Consider the following 20,787-nt stretch of genomic DNA (forward strand, 5'->3'; position numbering starts at 1 on the left):
AAATCGTCTAGCTTGCTTCTCGCCTGCAGCCAGAAGTCGGCAGGGCAGATGTGTAAGAAGGATGGACTCCGAACGAGGCTGCCCTGGGGTGGGTTCTGCTGTGTCACTCCTTTTCAGCTCTGCCATCTCCGTGTGCTCAGCTTGTCCCCTGCACATTGGGGGGTTATACCCCTACCTGCCCTATGGACTCATCTAGGAGGGTCTGTGGATGTGTTCATACATGGAAAGCACTTAGGTTAGTGCGTGGCTTATGGCAAACATTCTGCAATTTTAGCTCATTACTATTATTATTATTTTTCTTCCTTTTGTATTTGAAGAAATACAGACTTACAAAGGTCACAGGCCCTGACAAAGGTCTCCCAGGTAGTAAGTGACAGAGGCCAGTGTTCACACGTCCAGGTTCACGTCGTGGACAAAATGATGCACTGGTGGTCCGGGTGTATGCTGAGTCTATCTCGCCATCCTGGCATCTGACTTCGGCACGATCCCCTTTCTGCCTCTCTCGTGGAGCTGTGGGGACCACTTCAAGCGAGACCCCTGGGGCCTTAGACCCCATCCCTGCCCCTACCTCCCGTCTCTTACCAGAGGCCTTCAGTTGGTTGTCGGATGGGGCTGTCTCATCACCAGTATCTTTTTGCCTGCCTGGTCCACTGGGGACTAGTTCCTTGGCACTCTGGGGATTTGAAGAAAAATTATTTGAGAGTGGGTCTTCACTTCCTCTTTGTGCATCTAAACGCACTGGGGGAAGGAGGAAGTTAAATGATGGTCGTGTGTGAATGTGCCCGGGAGGTTAGAGCTGACCTGCGCTCATCATGCCAGGTTTCTTGTGCAAGATTTGCAGATAGGTGAGATTCACTTGTGAATACTGGGTGGAAAAAGTCCCCAGGCGCAAGGGGCACACCTGTTTTAGGCTTATGTGTAGCAGTAGTCATTTCTCCTCTATTTCCACTGCTGTCCTGTTTCCACTATTTTATTCAGTCGTGGGCATCTTATGTAAACAGGCCACTGTATACACCACATCCTTAAACATATGTGCTTTGTCAAACACCACAAAAGTTAGCTCGGTACGAGGTGAGAAATGTAAGAAATTCCCTATTTAATGCTGAAAATTATTTCCAGGTTTTGTTTTGTTTTTAAAGCCTGCCATGTACAGCCCCTTTTATTTCGTAGCAGGTATTATTTATTAGGTCCCAAAGAATGTTCCAGCCAGGTTGCGCCTCTGTCAGTGTAACACGACTGCCCTCTCCTGTCAGCTCAGAGAATGGCACAGACATTCATTTAAAAAAAAAAAATCATGAGAAGTTTGGCAATGACATTTTACAGGTCCTTGAAATTTCAGAAAACTATGTAATCATTAGGCAGTTAGTGTAGCTACAGACCCGTGAGGTAGGCAAAGCAGAATGAGAACCCTTCAGATCTGTGCTTTCTCTTCCTCATAAGAGTTGGAAAGTGGTTTATAAATATTTGCTAACGCAGCCGCCGGACTTCCTGAATGACTTGGTGTCACCCCCAAATTTGGCTCCCACATAATAGTCTTAGAGCACCTTGGAGGGTAGATGCCCAAGGTCAGGGCTCACCAGAAACTCATAAGCTGTTATGGGAAGGCTGTTTTTTTTTTTTCCTCTGGCCATTTCACCTCAGAAAAATAGCTTTAGTCACTTGTGATAGTTAGAGTTGCAGAAGAATCGTTAGTCATGCTTGGCTATCGTGTCTCTTTCTGCCTCTCAGTCAATTCAGGCTCAATGAATTAAACCACACACACACACACACACACGCACACACACACGCACTCATGGATGTACCTTGTCAGAGTTAGCAAATCAGTAGGTGTGGAAGCACAGTTAGGATGGAGGAGGGGTCCAGGGCCCTCATTTCTAACTCCAGCGCTTTCTAGCCACGTGACTGTGTGACACTGGATTTCACCTTCACTCTCTCAGTTTACACACCAGGAAAGTGGGATCGCCAGGGAGTGGCACAGGGTAAAGGGAATGCTGGTGGGCTGGTGAAGACTTACCCAACGCTCCAAAGGGCAACTTGCTGTGTTTGCCAGAGGAAGACTTGGGCTCCATGTGCTTAGAATAAATCCAGGGGAGACAGGACGGTTTCATCAACTCTTTCCTTGGAGGATACGCAGGAATCTGGAATAAACTCAGTCATTGAAAACACCCTCTCCTGGATTGTGTTAAAATGGGGGAGCTCAACTTGAAAAAAAGTTCTCCTTTTGCTTTTTCATACTGCTTGTGTAGTAGAAAAGAAACTCCCTGAAGTTTTAGGTCTTAGGCAGGAGGCTGGCGTTACACATGTTAAAAAAGTAAATTAGTGGCTAAAATAGGAAAGCTATTTATTTAAAAACTCAGCTTCTGAGTTGCCCTTGAAATGACCAGAGGTCTGGCAGCCCTGGCCCGTGTTCGCCATGGCAGCGGGGACATGCTGGCGTCCACTCTCCAGGTCACCGCATGCCTCAGTCCTTCCTGCTGTCTCCATAACCCTGATGTGTTACAGCTTCCATTACGTCTGTGGTCTCCCGTGAAGACAGAGGGCGGATTTCTTAATCCAGGGCAGTTTCTTTACTACATCAGGAGTCAGCAAACTTTTTGGGTAAAGGACCACATTCTTTGAGCTCTGCAGGCCAGGTGGCTTCTGTTGCTGCCCACACCTGTGCCCTTGTAGTGCCAAAGCAGCTGGGGCAACGTGGAAACTAATGGCCATGCTGTGTGGAGCTGCCCATCCCAACCTACACTCCCTGCCCCTGTGGTCACTGCGTGTGCCACCTCTCCTTTGGGTGTTTTCTCCCCCTAATCTTGATTTGATTTTTGTTAAGGCATCCTGGAATGTCTCAGTGGGAGCTCTGCAAATCAGCTTTTAAATGCATTTGTATCTGACCTCTCTTTTTAATCCTTAAAAGATCAACTTAACCTTCAACTGTCCCAGCACCCGGAGATCTGAACAGGCTCTGCTAGAGGCACGGTTCTGCCGAAGCCTTGTTGATGGGTGCTGTGGGTTAGAGAGAGACTTTCTCAGGTGCCTTGTCTTGAGAGGGAAACACAGAATCATCTGCTTCAGCACAACTTATTATAGTCAAGTGAAAGCTCATGGGATCAATGAAGGGAAATGACTTACATCTGCTTGTCTACAGCCTTGCGATGTATAAAATCAAAGATAATTATTCTCTGAAAACTTAGTAATGTTTTGTCCTGTAATGTTGCTTTGTGTGGGTCTAATTGTAGATAAAGCAGGAAAAATGAGGTGTTATAGCTAAAGCAGGATCTCTAACCTAGTTCCCTTCTGAAAGTATGCGGGCTATGTAATAAGACAGCTTAATAAGACCAGATCACTGTAATAAGACCAACAAAAAACACATGTAACAAGACCGCTAAAATGGGAAAAGAAAACTAAAAACCACCAAGAAAGAAGGAAAGGAAGTAAACCTAAGTAAATATATAGTTGAACATATAGATTTGGTTTTCAACTTTTTGGTTGAACAGCCAAGTTAAAACAGTTGACACCAATGAGGATCTGTGTAAGACCGTGTTATCCTGGCACAGACGATCCCTTTTACACGGCTGTCTCATTGCCACCTTTGCAGTAATAGTATGTCAGCGCTGCTGGTGCGATGAAGTACACGTTCAGCAGAAATGTCTCTCGGTTACGGGAGCCGTGCCGCCGGGCCTCACTGGTTCGTGGGTGAACCAAACAACCTCTGGACTTGACAAAAGAAAGCGACGCCCCCGAGAAACCTAGGACACCGTGTAGTTCCGGCTGCGGTAAAGCCCTGATGAGAGGACTTTCCGGCAGCTTTGCAGGGTGCATTGCACAGTCTTCTAAGAAACGTGAACCAGTAGCATTCTAATAGTCATTTATCGGGTGCATTCAGGCTCGGAACTTATTATCAGGCAAGCATCATCCGTCCGGTAGAGGAAGAGACGGGGAGGGGAGTGCCTTGCTGATGTCACCTGACTCATAAATGGCAGAGCGAGAACTTCCAGCCGCCTGTCTGCCTCTGCCCACCACCGAGCTGTACATCTCCCTGCCCGGAAATTGAGGACCCGCTAGAAATAAGGGCAGCTGCTAGCGGAGTGCTGTTCAAAGAAACCCAACGTGAACCACATGAGTTGAGTGTATAATTTTAAATCTGCTAGTCGCCACGTTAGAAAAGTCCAAAGAATCAGGTGAAATTCATTTAAATAATATTTAATATGTATACTTATAGTATGATTTAATAATTATTTAACCCAGTGTCCAAAATATTATAATTTCATCGTGTAATAAGTACCAAAGTTATTAATGAATTATTAAAAAATCGAAGTCCAGATGTGTTTGGCACTTACGGTTCACCCCCGATTTGACATGGCCACGTTCCCAGGCTCGGTAGATGTCTGTGTAGAGAGGCTACCATACTGTGCAGTTCAGCTCCTCTGATGGAAATGGGGTGAGAGAGGCGAGGTCTCCTAACACTTTTAATCTTGAAGCAACCCAACTGCAATGAAGGAGTTTTATTATATCATTATCATCATCGTCATCGTCGTCTGCTTTAATCATCCTCTGTCATTTCTAAAAGTGTTTGTCAAGGGCCTCTGTACACGCTGCCGGGCAGCGGGCAGGGTGGAGGGTCCAGTGCCTTCTGTGTCTCTAGCCGTGAGGGCACTCCTGCTTACACGTGCATCTTCTGTGTGTTTCAGGTGACCCAGGTCCTGCCAGCTACGGGAGGAATGGCCGGGATGGTGAGCGAGGCCCCCCAGGGGTGGCAGGCATCCCTGGTGTACCCGGCCCCCCGGGACCTCCTGGCCCTGCTGGTTTCTGCGAGCCAGCCTCCTGCACCTTACAGGCTGGGCAGCGGGCATTTAATAGCAAAGGTCCAGATCCATCAAAGGCTTAGTGCGGCACGGCTGTCTGCACAAACCATGCCTGGCGAAGGGCTTGGAGGAGAAACACCCCCAGGAGCCAGGGCCCAGGTGACGGTGCCTTACCTTCAATGTTATTCTATTGATAGAAGTCCCACCTGACCATCAGGTTTAGAACCATGGTGCTATTCAATAAATCCTCTTTCCTTTTCCTTGGAGAGGAGCCACAGGGTCATCGATCAAACTAACAAATAGAACTGACAGTAGTCCTGTCCCCAGGATCTGGAACTTCCGTGTGCTATCCGTGTGTGTTACGTCATGGGCCACGGAGCCAATAAACAAAAACAGCTGTTTGGTTTACCTCAGTTGCGGCAGTTCTTTTCATTTTTTATTGAGAGCTTGTTCTCAGATGATAGTTTCAGCTCTATGATTACCAGACTGGTTATGAAGAAACCCCACTACCGTCAATAGAACTGGTGCTCAGAATCCCCCCCAAATCCCGGGAGGGCCAGGGGTGCTGTGCCGCTCGGAGCGGTTTCCATGCTGCACGTGTGGGTCCTCAGCATCAGCTTGAAGTTTTGTGGAACTGTACTGTGTCCCAAACCCGCTAATATTTTGGGCTTTTCTGTGTGAAAGCAAAGAAGGAATCTTAATATCCTGCCATTCGTAAGTTTTATCGATGAGATTATTTATTTTAAAGGTTTGAGGTAACGTCTCTGGTTGTACCAAAGAAGCAATAAATACGGTTTCTTGATCTCTTGCCATGTTTTCTTATAGTCGTGTTCAATGAAAAAAAGTCACTGAGATTATTTAGATACTTAAAACTTTCCTCATTTCTGTAGGCTTATGTTTATAATGTTAGTGATTTCTTCTACAGAGAAATTAAAACGCCCTTACTGCTCCCCAGAGGGTGTTGTTCTGTGACAGAGTTCTTCGTATGTATGTGTTTGGTGGGGGACTGGGGGGAGATGGGGAGGGCTTCATGGACCTTTCTGAAATGAAATGAAAACTGTGAACCCATATCCCAGAAGGATGCACAAATGCATGTACGCAAATCTGCTCGCATGCTATGTCAGAGATTTCACGGGGCCCCTACGCCTGGCCTTGCTTGGTTTCTAGGAGTGGAACCGCTGACTTCAATGGTGCGTTAGCGCCCTCCTAGTTAGAACTTCACTGATGCAAAAATGATTTGTGTGTTGCCGTTTTTCTTATAAAGGCAGCTCAGCTGAAGCACTGTATTCTTATCAATAAGATAGGTATTGCCTGACCACTCAAGCCCTTTATTACTACTTACATAATCACATTGGCCTGCTGTTTCATCAACAACATCATGTTAACTATCGATCAGACTTAATATATTCATTTTATGTCACAGTGCCTACGACTGACTTGTCCCAGGCCATAGCACTGCGCTCCAGACAGCCAATATCTTTTCAGTTATGGCACTCAGTTCTCTCACGTCAAGGGGAGTGAGCCCCTATAGGATCTTTGATGCCATTTTTTTTCCCTCAGGTGTACTTTCTCTACATTTAAAAACTTCAGCCCGATTCGTTTGGTGAAATCAGTCATTATATAGTCTGTACTTGGGATTCTTTTAAACTGCTCACGGCATCTAGTTCTGTGCTTCTGGTACGGATTGTGTTTAAGGGAAATAATTCCACCTTGGCCGCAATAGGTCAGGGCCATTGACACCCTGGGAAGGCTGGTCTTCCTTCTCGGGGAAGAGAGAATCTTTGGAAGCAGAGATATCTGTCGTAACTACTTAAAATTGTCTTCATATGAATGGCAAACCTTTTCAGGCACTGTGGCATATAGTCAAATAAATGCAAAGAAACTGCCTTGTCTTTTCACCAAGGTGGTTTTATTTTAACTGGAGTAACATCGTCAAATACAACAAAAGAAAAATTAGATGACCAAATAAATATGTTTCTCAGTTCTATACTTTCAGGTTCATAAGAAAATTAAAAAAAAATAAAATTTCAAAGAAAAGTTGAATCAACTGTTTTCCAAACTTGATATACAAAAGGCAGCACAGCAAGCTTCACAGATACAGCAAGACCGGAAACAACCACGTACAGAGAGATTGGGCAAAATGAGCACATTCCAAATGGTGGGAACAATCCACTGTGAATCCAGTTCGGTCACATAGTTTACAGAAGCAGTAAATACTTGACTGAGAAATTGCGAAGAAAAGCATCTCACAAGTCGTCTCCATGAAAGAGAGTTGATGAATACTGAATTAGACCAAATCTCTCTCTCTAGCAAAACAGAAATCTTCAAAACCTTTGGGATTATTTTTCAAAGTTGGATGAAGTGTCAGAGTTGCTGAGAAGAGCATGTGAATAATTACAGGTGGTTAGAAACGGGCATGTCACTTACCCAAGGGCAAATGATTTATTTCCAGTCAGTGCTTCTATGGCATCCTGACCTGATTTTCATCCCAAAGATCTGACAGGTTGATTAAAAACTACGGACATCACTTCCCAGGGTGACTGAGCACATCAATTGCCTGGCATAGTTTGGGATAATTGACTTTGTCTAGCAGAGGAGTATGAATGAGTCCCATCAGTTTCATGACTGATTTGATTATTTATGGACACAATACTTCAAGCTGACTAAACGAATATTGCTGTTCTTAAACGTCATAAATAAAATCTGATTTACTTGCAGCCTGAAATAAGCTGAATGTAAATCCCTGCTTTAGAAGATCACCTCTGATTATAGTATTTAATTTTTTGGCTATTACAGCCTCTCTGATATCCAACATCTCTGGGTTTAAAAATAGATCAGTATGGGGGGAAGATCACTAGAAATACATAAAATCACACCAAATATCAAGAAAATTGCTTTTAAACATTTTCTGGGAGCCCTGGCAAAAGGTGTGAAAAAGCAATATTAAGAAAAAAAAAATACTAGCCAACTAGTAATCCTGCCGTTTACAAACAGGGAATGGACATAAATTATTTAAAATATCTTTTAGAAGGTTTGTGTTCAATAAATATAGGTCAAGTCTCTTTGTTTTTTTCCTAGGGTAAAATAGATACTTTTCAGCGGTGTACTGAATCTTTGTTAGCGAGCTTGTGATCTAGGACATGGCAGCATTAATGCACATGGCTCGGTAAATATTAAATCAAAATTGGTTTACCGTAAGAATGTATGGCTATAAATACACACGCCCAAGTGCTCTTGAAATGATTAACTAGAGGAACTGTAATGTATTTGTTAGATCTGGTTATCAGAAAGAGGATGCTGACTGAACCTATTTTTAATCGTAATAAATGGGAATCCATGCTAACTTTCCCCTTAACAATGCCTTCACATCCTGCTCTTGACGCCAAGTTTTCTAAGAATACCTACAGAAAGAAACAAATGATGGAAACTGGCTCCAAGAAACTAACTTTTTTAAAGATTTATTTGAAATTGTCTCTGACCTCCAAGTTGAAAATTCTTGTATGAAAAGATCTGAAAATATCTTAGAGATATCTTAGCACACGGTCAATTTATATACTATGTCATAAGGGGACCTGAGGGCGAGGACAGTTAAGAACTACATAAATCATTTCCCAGTCTAAGCGGACATCTAAATCCACTGGCATGTTTTCGTGTGATTCATCTCAGTTAAGGAAACATGCTGTGTATTTAACCTTTCGTCGCCTATTGGCCTGTCACTCATGATGGAAGAGCTTATGTTTATGAGAAAAGTTAACTGTGACATTCTCGTCTCGCTCAAGCCCACGTGATTTAGTGAGCAGATCACTCTGTGGGACAAAAGTCACAAAGGCCTGGCTACTCGCTGACCTTTATCTCTGCTTTTAATTCTCATCTGAAATCATTAGACCAAGCTTTTTATGAGCTGCCCTGGAGATGGGCTATAAACTTAATGATTACGACCTAAGCATTGATTCATGTGACAAACGTAAGTGTAATTACCAGCATGGTGTCGAGCCAAACCCTGCAACAGGCCCATTTGCTGGTTCCTCGGGCATCCGTGTGGCTCACGCGGGGCATGTGAGTGCTTCCGCAGTTGCCCTGTGGTTGAGACCCATCAGAATGACGGAAATGTGAGCCTTCAGCCAAAGAAGAGATGCTGTTAACAACGGCACCTCGGAATTCCCCGATTTAGGGTCAAATCCTTTATTGCTGAGATAACGGACAAGCTCATTATGCATCATGAACAAACAGGAATCTAGGCCTCAAAGCGTTATATCCATGTGGGATCTAGCAAAAAACTAGCGCCATTCCACTTCACATCAGTATGTTGAATTAAAGAGCTTGATGAGGTAAGATAGGGAACAAACAAAATGGGCAAAAAATGCATCCTAAATCTTAAAAATAGTTATAAAATATGCCATAAAACAATCTGAATTTAAATACATTAATACACCGAAAAATATTTTTCCCTAAAATGTACTTTAAATAATACAGCCAGATAAAAAGTTGTCATGTAATTAGCATCTTTATACCCATACGCTTCTAATCGTCAAGCGACACACACCCTTCTGATAAACTCAAAGCTTATTGAACTACCCCCAAGTTTAGTGAAACCTCCTACTTTATTAGTATTCTCTTTTGACAAATTCGTGAAGCAAGTAGGTAACTCTTTGAGTTGTAACCTGTATCACTCACTGCTGGCTCTGAACACGACATTTTTTCCATTTAGATTTTCTTAGACTTAGCTTGGTTTTATAAGCCTGCCTTATCTTCGAGGTAAATTTTTGCTATTCTGGGTCTGCTTCTCTGGATGAGGTCTCTGTGCTCATCTGGTTCTTCATTCAATGTAACGAGCTTGACCAGTTACCCTGGCATGATTTTGCTGAGTGAAATGTTTTGGTTACAGCTCCAGCTATACCGCACAATAAAACTGAAGTTATCAATTTGTCTTGTTTCCTGAGACTGCTAGTAGTTAAACACATTTAATGTCATTAATGCTACCTTTACCTGGCAACTAATGAATGAATACAATTCAGTGGGCTAAGTTGTTTTGAAGTAATAGGCATAAAAGACACAAATTCAATTCTGTCTGCACCTCCCCCTCTTGGAAGGCCGTGTAACCCGTGAGAGAGAGAGAGATAGGGGTATAAAAAGGGGTCTGATCCTTCACACTAGAGTACTGGGAAAGAACACGGGAAGCAGTGACAATAAACACTTGTGTGTCTTAAGAAGGTGGACACGGACAAATGTGAAAAATAATTTAAAAACGAGAGCAATGAACAAACCTGCAAAACTATTCTGAGACTTCATTGGAAAAAACTTAAGCATATAACTTAACCTGGAGGTTCTCAGTATCAGGATATTATTACCAGTGTTAGGAAAATTTAAATGGTATTTTGAAAAATAGTGTTCCTTATCTTACTTTTGTAAACAGTGATACATTTCTAGAAAAATATAATTATACAAATCTAATTGTAAAATTTTAAGTACTTTGAACAATATGGAGATTTGGACATTGTCTAAGTCTGTAAATGGTCTACTTCTTGTGATAAGCCAGATTCTTTTTATTTGCCAAAAGAGACTTTCTCTTCTGTTTAGAAGGTAAGATGATTCCTCGAGGGTTTTCATGTTAATCACTAAAATAGGAGGGTAGCGTACAAACTAAAGTTACAAATAGTAACTTTGCAAGTTAACTAGGCGTATAAATCCCCTGACGAAATAAAATTGAAACAGCCAACAAATAAAGAGTTACTGTGCCTGCTTCATAAAGATACTTAAAATGAAGAAAAATATAAATGAACAAAACAAGATAACAAAAGATAAATTAACAAGAAATTATTTACAAAAGTAAAAAAGAATAAGTGCAAAAGCAAAGGTTCTGATTGACTTGTTGCCCACTAAACTGTTTCTAGATTTGTATTTCTGCAAGTCTGTTCAGTTCTTCTGATACAAATTGCTTTAAACACCATCTTGTGGACAACAGGAGGTATATCACAGGTTCTCAACAGATTAGAAAGACTGCAGAAAGGCTAAATCTTATTTAACTCCTAAAACATATTCATAAAACATTATTTTATAACCCAAACATCAAATGGCATCTTTTACAGATAACACATCTTAAGATAATTACTGAAGTTCTATAATAAAAGTGACTACAATTTTAAAGTTTCAACAATGTCATGAAACATAGAAATAAGCTTATGGGATTATCAATACTTTAAAGTCATTAATCAAATTACTTTGATCATGAGGTGAAAAATTTCAAAGGTTAAGACTGGCTGTGTTTCTGTTATGAAAAAATGGTTAATGTCTTCAGTAAGAAAGAACAATGAACAAACTCATGAATTATTCTTCCTTTTTCCTTTAGGTTCCAAAGGCCATAAATATTAATTGAAGTCATATCTTGTTCTTTGCATAGAAGGATTTCTATCTGACAGTGTTAACTGACCTTGGTATAAAATGTTAGACTGGAAATCAAACATATAGGGTAAACACAATTTTAATATTTAATAGCCATCATGGCCAAAATTCTTTTGTATTTGAACACTTATGTTGTCTGGAGTCCAAAGAAGAGATAATTCAGGAAATGTGGTCATTCTTCTTCCCTGCTGTGGACATTACTGACATCTGTGTGAAAGTAAACAAAGGTTTTGGAATGGAAAAAACAAAAACAATACAAGAGAATTGGCAACCACCGAGCCAGTTAGGGGAAATTTTCACACCCGACTTTGGGGCCTTAATTATCCCCTTTCTTTTTGTTAAAAGAATCAGGCAACTGCCAACTCTCCGCTTTATTTGGTGTTGTGTTAGCTGGACTCAGGCTTTCTTGCTGCTTTTGGCCGCATCTCGTGTACAGAGATGAGACGGTGGACACACAGGTGGCTGAGCAGAGACTCGCTCCACGTGACACAGCCTGTTCCCCTGGTTACGCCCCAGGTAGATTGAGTCACGTGTGTCGGTTGTTAAAAAACAGGCTGTGTCATTGTGACAGCTCTACTTTGTAATATGCACCAGCTCCTCAAACCAGCTGAATAAATCCAGATTCTTGAAGCAGGAATAAACCAGCCCAGCCTTAATGGAATTTAGAACAAGAAAGGTTCCTAAATATACCATTTGTAGGAAAGGATACATGACATATTCTCTGGAATTAAAATAAGCAGAATTTATAAAACAAGAAAGTGAAGCGAGTCTTCTTATGTCTGTGAAGGGATCGACTCAAAGAAAACAAAAATACATCGATCACCAATAGCAAAAAAGTTCATGAAAACAGTAAAATGCTAAAATAAATACTTCCGGATTAGCAAAGAGGCAAAAGGAGAACCAAACTATTAACTAATTTGAAAAAATAATCTTTGAAAACATATAAAATGTTGAGCTTTATGACAAGTTCAAGTAAATTTATGAGTGGCAGAGGAGTTGTAAAGCTTTCAGAAAATTCAACAAATTAAAGTTCCACAAATTGAAAGCTCAAGATATACACATAGCACCAGATTTTAGATCTCTGTACATTTTTTTTGGGGGGGAGTGATAAATGATCATTTTACTAAGAAAATGTGTATGTATATTCTGATTGTGTCAAGTCTAAAACACAGCACCATTGTAGGTATTGCACAGGAAAGAAAATGAAGAAGAAAATCCATTTAAAGTTAACAACACTTGAAATAAATAAAATGACCTTGGAAAAGAAAATAAATAAACTTGGAAGTGAAATATACAGCATCATTCAACATGAAATAATGAAAAGGTTGCATGTACGCACAGCCACGTAGACAGTACCTGACCAGCAGTTCATCCGTCTACAGTGAAACCCAGTTCAAACCCTGGGTGCGTTTGAAGGAAGCCGCCTTCCTGTAGCAACGCTCCCCACGAGACCCTGCTCACAGCTTTCCCCAGCTTGCCCCGATGGCCTCGGGATGGGATGTCTGCAGCGGGAGGGCTCTGGGCGCTCTCAGCATCCCTGGAACCCACCACTTAGATGTCAGCAATATCCTCATGCTCGGTGCCCTAGGAAATCCATTGTTTTCAACCAACGGTTTCTCAAAATAATGTAGAGCCAGGCAATAGAAGAACCGTTTAGCCATGTGGTTGGCAATTGCACATTCTCGTTCCTGGCCAGAGGACGTGGTCCGGGCAGTGCCTGTTTCCCTGCAGTGCGTGGACTCTCTGGTCTCGGCGCCGGCTGCATGTTGGGTCTCGTGGCTTTCCTTCTCTGCCCCGCACCTCTTGCTGCAGCTTCTGAGAAACATCCTTCTCCACCAGAGCTTCTGGGCTTGGCAGTATGCGTCTGCTGACACCACACATTCATCTTCTAGGTCAAGGGGGTTTCTTTTCCAGTTGCTACAAGTCCCATCCTTTGTTCTGATGGCTGGTTCTTAAACTCTGAGAGTGATGAGGTCAGAAGGATAATGGATACAGGGGCCCAAAGACCTTGCGAGGCCCTTTAAGCTTCGAGAGTACCAAAGACAGCTTGGTGCCTTCAGTACCAGATACCTTCTAGGGAAAACAGCTTTCTGTTTCCCAAATGAGAAACTCAGTGCAGGGCCACAGTGCTGGGCTTTGACTTCTTGCCTCCTTTCTTATGCAGGACATACTCATGCCGGTGGGATTGCTTTGAATGGAGCTCATTACACAGAATCGACAAAATCATTTCAGCAGTTGGCTATGGTAGGATTTTGGGCTCCCTGATAAAACGGCCGCCTGGGTTTTCTTCCAAAATATAAGTTATGAAGTGAAGGTCTTATTGCCTATCTATTTCTCTGCATAAGTAGAATGGATACAGGATGGTATAAGAATTCTTAAGCTATAAAAAGTAGTCAAAAAACATTCAGCAGGAACAATGCACTATATCAAAAAAGGTGATGAGATTTTTAGCAATGCTAGTAAATTTAAACACCAAGAAAACTTTCAGGTAAGTCTGAAACTGTAAAATTCGGAAATCAAAGGCCAGATACAAGTCGATGAGATTATAAGACGTACATCGCCGTCAGTCTGCTAAATCATAAGATGTCATTTCCTCTTGAAGAAGAACTAATGATATGATTTGCTTGCATATTTCATAGAAAACTCTGAATAAAAATCATAATAATGGTGAAACAAGACACATGGAATGAATCTGGAAAAATTCTAAAAAGACTGATATCACCATTACTATAGGAATAGGATTCCAATTTTTGCTCTTAATGTCTGGCCTACATCAAAAAAAAAGTCACCCATGAATCATGAGGGTCTGACAGTACTAAGAAAGCTCCAACAGCAGGAGGGATGGCTGGGAATCAAGTCGTCCTCAGGTACGGTTATTTCCCACCTGTCTGCTGACGGGCGTGAGAGACGGGATACAGGCAGTCTCCTGGGTTACACCTTCCACTGGGTCCTGGGGGGCCCTGGGGCCCTGGGGCACCTGGTGAGCCTGGCAGGCCCGGAGCTAATGAAATAAAAGACCCCATCAGAACACGGGTCAACATATGGCTTTTGCTCCCTCCCTCCAACCAACGTGGGTCATTCAGTGTCACCTGCAGCGATACCTAAGGGCCATCGGGGAGCAGGCATGGCTTCTATTTTGGGAGGTCTGCTCATGTTGTGAAGATGATAATATCACTATTACCTGAGGTCCCAGGAAGTCCTGGGCTCCCTGGAAGCCCCATTCCCGGTTCCCCTCTTTCTCCCTTCTGTCCTCGGTAGCCTAAATGGGAGATATACAAAAAGAGAGACAAAAAAGTAAGCGTGTTCTCTGGCAACAGACTGATATACGTTCAGGAAATATTTTGAGGTGTATATTGAAAATCCACCCAGTGGACTATCTTCACACATTTATATCTGAAAACTATGTTACAGAGATTCAATACAATCCTAGATCCTAGAGAGAACAGTGGAGTGAACACTAAATAGATACATATTCAAGTTTAAAATATCACCAGGATTTCTTTTATGTAAGTGACCTTCATTTAACAAGCGTGAGCAGTAAGGAGAAATGTTTGGACTTAGGGTCATTTGAAAGCACCCTTCCAAATCTATATTTAAACATTTCTGCAGTAAAATGACATTTACCACCTGAGGTATATTTAATAGTTCAACCCAGCTCCTGCTATTACAGACACCTCGTTAAGGTGGCTCTCAAGTCATCTCAGTGAGGGCTTAAGATCGTAGGCTAAAAAAATGAGGAGGAAAGAAAAATAAGTGAAGATACATGAACTTCCGATTAACAAGAGGGTTAACGACACTGAACACAATTCCAAACGAACAACGTAGGTGCTAAAGCTACATATTTAAACTCAGTTCTCAGATTTCAATATAATGCAAAATATATCATTCCATATGGATTTCAGTGCATACGGTATCACAAAACAAGAAACAATAATTCGTGTATTTGTATAATAAGGTAACATTGACACGTGCCCTGTCAAATGTAACAACTCGTTTGTACAGATCTCTCACATCATTAGGTAAATACGGACCCACTATTAACAGATAAAGATGTTGAAGTGCACAAAGCACATGAGAACTTTCTAATCTTAACTTTCCTAAAAAGGTCCCAAGCTCATTCCTTATGAAGTCTCCCCAAAAGCCTTAGGGTCTTATGTATTTCTTATTTATTTCTTTTTGGCTGCGTTGGGTCTCCGTTGCTGCGCGCAGGAAATGCGGAAAACGTTGCTTTCTCTAGTTGCGGCGAGCAGGGGCTACCCTTCGTTGTGGTGCGCGGGTTTCTCACTGTGGTGGCTTCTCTTCTTGCGGAGCACGGGCTTTAGGCGCGCGGGCTTCAGTAGTTGTGGCGCACGGGCTTAGCTGCTCCGCGGCATGTGGGATCTTCCTGCACCAGGGATCAAATCCGTGTCGCCTGCACTGGCAGGTGGATTCTTTACCACTGCGCCACCGGGGAAGTCCAGGGTCTTATTATTATTATTATTTTTTAACATCTTCATTGGAGTATAATTGCTTTACAACGGTGTGTTAGTTTCTGCTTTATAACAAAGTGAATCAGCTATACATATTTTTTCCACAACAACACTTCAGGTAGGAACGCTAAAAAGGTCAAAAACAACGTCCCCATTCTCTAGAATTAAGCTTTTCACCCTTTGGGGTAGGCCTCTCTCGAAATTTGGAAAAGACTAAAAGGCTGGTCTATCTGCAAACAGACATGTGTTTTCTTGGCCCCTAGGTACAGGATGAGAGTTTGATATCAGTGTAGCTTACGTAGGAAAAAGTATAAAACAACAGCAGTGTCCTAATCCAAAGCACCTAGAGCTTCTCATCACTGAAGAACTGTGCTTGCTGGAGTTTTTAAGGTGTTAGACTTTATTTCCCTTTCAACACAAGGGATTTACTTCTAAAGCTGTAAATCAGGGCATTTACCTGCACGGTGGAAAAATGAGGTCAGAAAAAGAGTGTTACTGGCATTTGGGAGGATGACTCTTCATGTGGGACCTTACAAGCTGTCTGCAAGCCTTCCACATTGTCTGGCCTGCTTGTTCTGGCCCACTAATTGGCCACTGAACCTGTCACCATACTGACACACATATGCCTCCCATTTCCTAAGGCCCCTACTGCTAACAGATCTGAAGGGTCAAATCTATCTCAGTCACGTCAACTACTCTATGGGCCACTGGCTTATACATAACAGGTGGTTTCTTTCATTACAAACCAATAACAGCTGAACTTTAGAAGTTCAAAAGTAAGAACCATCATTCCCAATACCACCCCTCCAAAATTGATGTGGGATAGAATGGCTGGATCCCTTTTCTCCTAGTAACCACCCCAAAGCAACTCCCACTCTTGGGGGCTGGGAATAAAGGACACCAAGGAAAGCACTCCTCCCGCAGCACAGTGGGAAGGCAATAATCCGAAACCCAAAGGATGGTTAAAATCGAAAACTGTCTGGAAATGCTTTTGAATTAAAAAAAAGGCATCAACAATTGCCCTTTGGGGAATCTAGGAAAAGTGCAAACAAGGTGACCCAACTCAGAATCATATTGGCATCTATTCTCGCTGCAAGAAGAGCAGGTGCTGAAAGAATGTTCAACAAGATTCATGTTGTTTTCATGCCTGCTAACACTACATCCATTCTGCAGCCCACGGATCAAGGAGTCATTCTGACTTTCAAGTCTTATTATAAACTCCCATATTTCATGAGTTTTATTTTTTGGCTGCATTTCTGGCATGTAACAAATCCTGAAAAGGAGATATGCAAACGTTGAGGAGACACCTGAGTTATAATCAAGATATGTCTGTTGTCAGAACCCTCTGGTGGGACAAGAGTTTTGTTAATTTTACTAAACATTCTTTTTAAAAACGTTGGAGGGCTTCCCTGGTGGCGCAGTGGTTGAGAGTCCGCCTGCCGATGCAGGGGACACGGGTTCGTGCCCCGGTCCGGGAGGATCCCACATGCCGCGGAGCGGCAGGGCCCGTGGGCCATGGCCGCTGGGTCTGCGCGTCCGGAGCCTGTGCTCTGCAACAGGAGAGGCCACAACAGTGAGAGGCCCGCGTATCGCAAAACAACAAAAAAAGAACTGGATCCGAAGCCCCATCAGGAGTGGAAACAGTAGCTAAGGTCTCCTCGGCAGCACAGCAGATAAAACCCATAGAAATCTTTCGCGGAAGTGAAGGCCAATGAGTGGTGAACAGAGGTCTTGTTTCCAAAAGCTGCACGAACACTGCTGACCTGGCACGGCCTCTGCCCGAGAGCCTTCCAGATGGGCCTTCCAGGTGGGCCTTCCCTGCATGGGAGGGAGCCCGAGACAGGGGTTTGTGTGGACTGGTGACTCTAGTTCCAGAAGGGTTTTCCTTGCTATCCTGACCATGCATTGCTCTTGTCCCCTTAGATGGCCACTGTGTGAAGCATCTGTCCAAGATCTTTCTCCTATTGGTGTTAACAGTCCTGGTTCTTCACATGGTTTGAGGCATCAAACATCTTCAGATGGGCTATCAAGGTCTTCCTTCCCATCTCCTACACTCTGAATTCACAACAGACCCAACTAGCAGAAGATGGTAATTAACCACCCTTTACACAATGGTACACACACAAGGCTACACCTGATTCTACACTTGCTTCCAATTCCCTGCCAAAACTCTCTGTGACCTAAGAGAAACTAGGTAGAAAAGACAGTTCAGGTAAACTAGAGTGATTCACTGCCGTTGTTTTACACTGTGCTAGCTAAACCAGAAGGCTTGTCAGTCTTAGTGGGAAGTTAGGACCCTCACAAACCCCATGACCGGGGAAAGCTGTGCCTCTTTCAGGGGAGGGAGGACATGGCAATCACCTCTGGGCCCTTCCTACAGAAAATAGAGAAGCCGTAGGAAGGAAAGTGAACTAGTGAAAGGGAAATAACCCTCCGCATATATAGTATTTTGAACTGTATTCCTATGTGATATTGGTGTTAACTTTCTCTTTTCTCCTTTATCCATTCATCTGTTGATGGACACTTAGGTTGCTTCCCTGTCTTGGCTACTGTAAATAGTGCTGCTATGAACACTGGCGTGCATGCATCTTTCCAGATTAGCATCTTTGTCTTTCTCCTTTACACAAGCTTTTGATTATTCCAAGGAAAGCCCTTGAGTTCCTCTATAATAACACATGAAAAGCAGTGTCTCTGGTCTTTCCTCTCACAGTACGTACTCATTGGATCTAATGCTTCCTTGTCAGAGCTGTGAATCTTCTAAACCAGGGTCCCCTTGGCCCCTCTGCTGATTGCCAATCACATTTCTAGAAATGCTCTTGCCAGCTGAATCTAGCCAAGCTACATTTAAGATCATGTCTCTTATCAAGTTATCATCAGTGGAGCAAGTTTTTTTTTTGCCAATTTAAGTCTTGCTTTGAAAAATTTAAAAACAACAGGAGAATTTTTTTTTTTTTTTTTTAGTTCAGAAGTTACCATCCACAACTTTTGCAGAAGAAAAAGGATTCTAAAATTTCTCAAAAATATATTTCGGACCCAAATCACTAGTCATAGTAGCAGGTCTTAAGACTTTTTCCTCAGTTTCTTTAAGATACTAAGATACTAAGATTCTTGTTGTCTACTTACATTAACTGCGAGGCATAAATGACTAGAAATTTGCAGATAATCATGATAAATAAGCACATTATTGCTGTTATTATCATAATAAGTATTGTTATTAAATACATTTAGATTAGCAGATAATTATCAGTCAGGTTTAAACTGGAATGAATTAAAAATTTATTTCTAGAATATCAAATATTAACAAGATATCCTATATTAAATCATTATATATACATATTTTTATATAAATTTATAAAACACATACCAAGTATATATATTATATATAATCTAATATACATACTTTTAATGTATATTAATATATATTTGTAATGTATATAAATAGATATAATTTTTGCCTTAACTGTGATTAGCATTTTATAAATACTGAGAGTTAAAGAGCTGGTAAACAAATATTGTCCTCAAAGACGTACCTTGGGGCCCAGGGTCTCCTGGTGGCCCAGGCAACCCATCCTTTCCTGGTGGACCAGGCCTCCCATGAGCCTGGGCAGCCAGCATTGCTGCTGGCAGCTTGAGCTGAGACAGGAACACAGCCATCCTCTCTTCATTGATGAAAGGGAAAATAATATGCATGTTATGGAAATACTTTTTATGTCAAAAGTTTTCAAATATTTTTACATAAAATTCAACAAAAAATTACTGGTTTTCAATTTAAGCACATCTAATTTACCAACTGGTCTGAGCGTGGAGAGATTTTTTTGATGGTTCAAGTAAAACAGATTGTACAAAGTTGTTTGAATATGGACGCAGATGAGTTGTGTTGATCAGAGGATTGAGAACCTTCAGTGCTTCAGAGATGTTGCCCATCTAGCAGACAACACCCTAGAGCAGGGGTCCATGGCCCATCAGGAACCGGGCACACAGCAGGAGGTGAGCGGCAGGCAAGCGGAGCGAAGCTTCGTCTGTATTTACAGCCGCTCCCCATGGCTCGCATTACCGCCTGAGCTCCGTCTCCTGTCAGATCAGCTGCAGCATTAGATTCTCATAGGAGCGCGAACCCTACTGTGAACTGCACATGCGAGGGATCTAGGTTGCATGGTCCTTATGAGAATCTAATGCCTGATGACCTGAGGTGGAGCTGAGGCGCTGATGCTAGCACTGGGGAGCGGCTGCAAATACAGATTATCATGAGCAGAGAGGTTTGACTGCACAGAGACCCTAATAAATCAACTGCTTGCAGACTCATATCAAAACCCTATCAGTGAGTGGCAAGTGACAATTAAGCTACGTCTTATGGAGTAGACCGGACATAAGCAACACACGTCGGGTGTCACTGTCTTCCATCACCCCCGGAGGGGACCATATAGCTGCAGGAAAACAACAAGCTCAGGGCTCCCACTGATTTTGCATTATGGTGAGCTGTATAATTATTTCATTATATATTACAGTGTAATACTAATAGAAATAAAGTACACAATAGATGTAATGCGCTTGAATCATCCCCAAACCACTCTCGTCCCCGGTCTGTGGAAAAACTGTCTTCCATGAAACCAGTCCCTGGTGCCAAAAAGGTTGGGGACCGCTGTCCTAGAGCCTAATTAACCTCTGGTAATGACTTGAGGAGAGAATTCAGGTTCATATTAAAAAATGGTTGTTATAATACATTTAAGCCACTTTCCAGCAGTGTTGTGAATGTGCAGTGTGGTGGTTTAAAATATGTTGACAAGGTCTTTGACACTCCCTTCCAAATGGAATTAGATGGAGCCTAATCCCCCTATTCTGGAGTATGGGCTGAACTTCCTTTCACTTCTAATGAATAGAAAAAAGGCAAGTGGGGACACTAAGTCATAAAAGCCTCGTGGCTTCCTGGCTGCTTTCTCTCTTAGATCCTCATTCTGGGGGAAGCCAGCTGCCGCGTCGTGAGGGCATGAAGAGACCCACATGGGGGTGAGCTGAAGCCACCTGCCAACAGCCACGTGAGTGAGCCCGGAGGTGGATCTTCCCGCCCCAGCTGAGCCTTCAGAGGACGTCAGCTCTGGCTGACACCCTGAAAGCAACTTCATGACAGA

At 42.5% G+C, this 20,787-nt stretch overlaps 2 protein-coding genes across 3 annotated transcripts in view; one reads left to right on the forward strand and one right to left on the reverse strand.

Annotated features, from left to right (window-relative positions):
• Positions 1 to 5,595, forward strand: part of COL9A1 (collagen type IX alpha 1 chain) — an 83,767-nt gene extending 78,172 nt beyond the window's left edge. For both annotated transcript variants that reach the window (XM_060167890.1, XM_060167891.1), the window contains one exon: positions 4,680 to 5,595. In XM_060167890.1, the coding sequence (XP_060023873.1) occupies positions 4,680 to 4,876 (197 nt within the window). In that variant the 3' untranslated portion in view covers positions 4,877 to 5,595. The remainder of the gene's footprint in view (positions 1 to 4,679) is intronic.
• A 7,054-nt stretch (positions 5,596 to 12,649) lies between these two features.
• COL19A1 (collagen type XIX alpha 1 chain) overlaps positions 12,650 to 20,787 on the reverse strand; it is a 352,964-nt gene continuing 344,826 nt past the window's right edge. Inside the window, exons 48-51 of the mRNA XM_060167691.1 lie at positions 19,192 to 19,320; positions 14,374 to 14,451; positions 14,077 to 14,193; positions 12,650 to 13,080 (exon numbers count right to left, since the gene is read on the reverse strand). Coding sequence (XP_060023674.1) covers positions 12,650 to 13,080; positions 14,077 to 14,193; positions 14,374 to 14,451; positions 19,192 to 19,320 — 755 coding nt within the window. The remainder of the gene's footprint in view (positions 13,081 to 14,076; positions 14,194 to 14,373; positions 14,452 to 19,191; positions 19,321 to 20,787) is intronic.

Source organism: Lagenorhynchus albirostris, chromosome 12, assembly GCF_949774975.1.
Source record: "Lagenorhynchus albirostris chromosome 12, mLagAlb1.1, whole genome shotgun sequence".
Lineage (NCBI taxonomy): Eukaryota > Metazoa > Chordata > Mammalia > Artiodactyla > Delphinidae > Lagenorhynchus > Lagenorhynchus albirostris.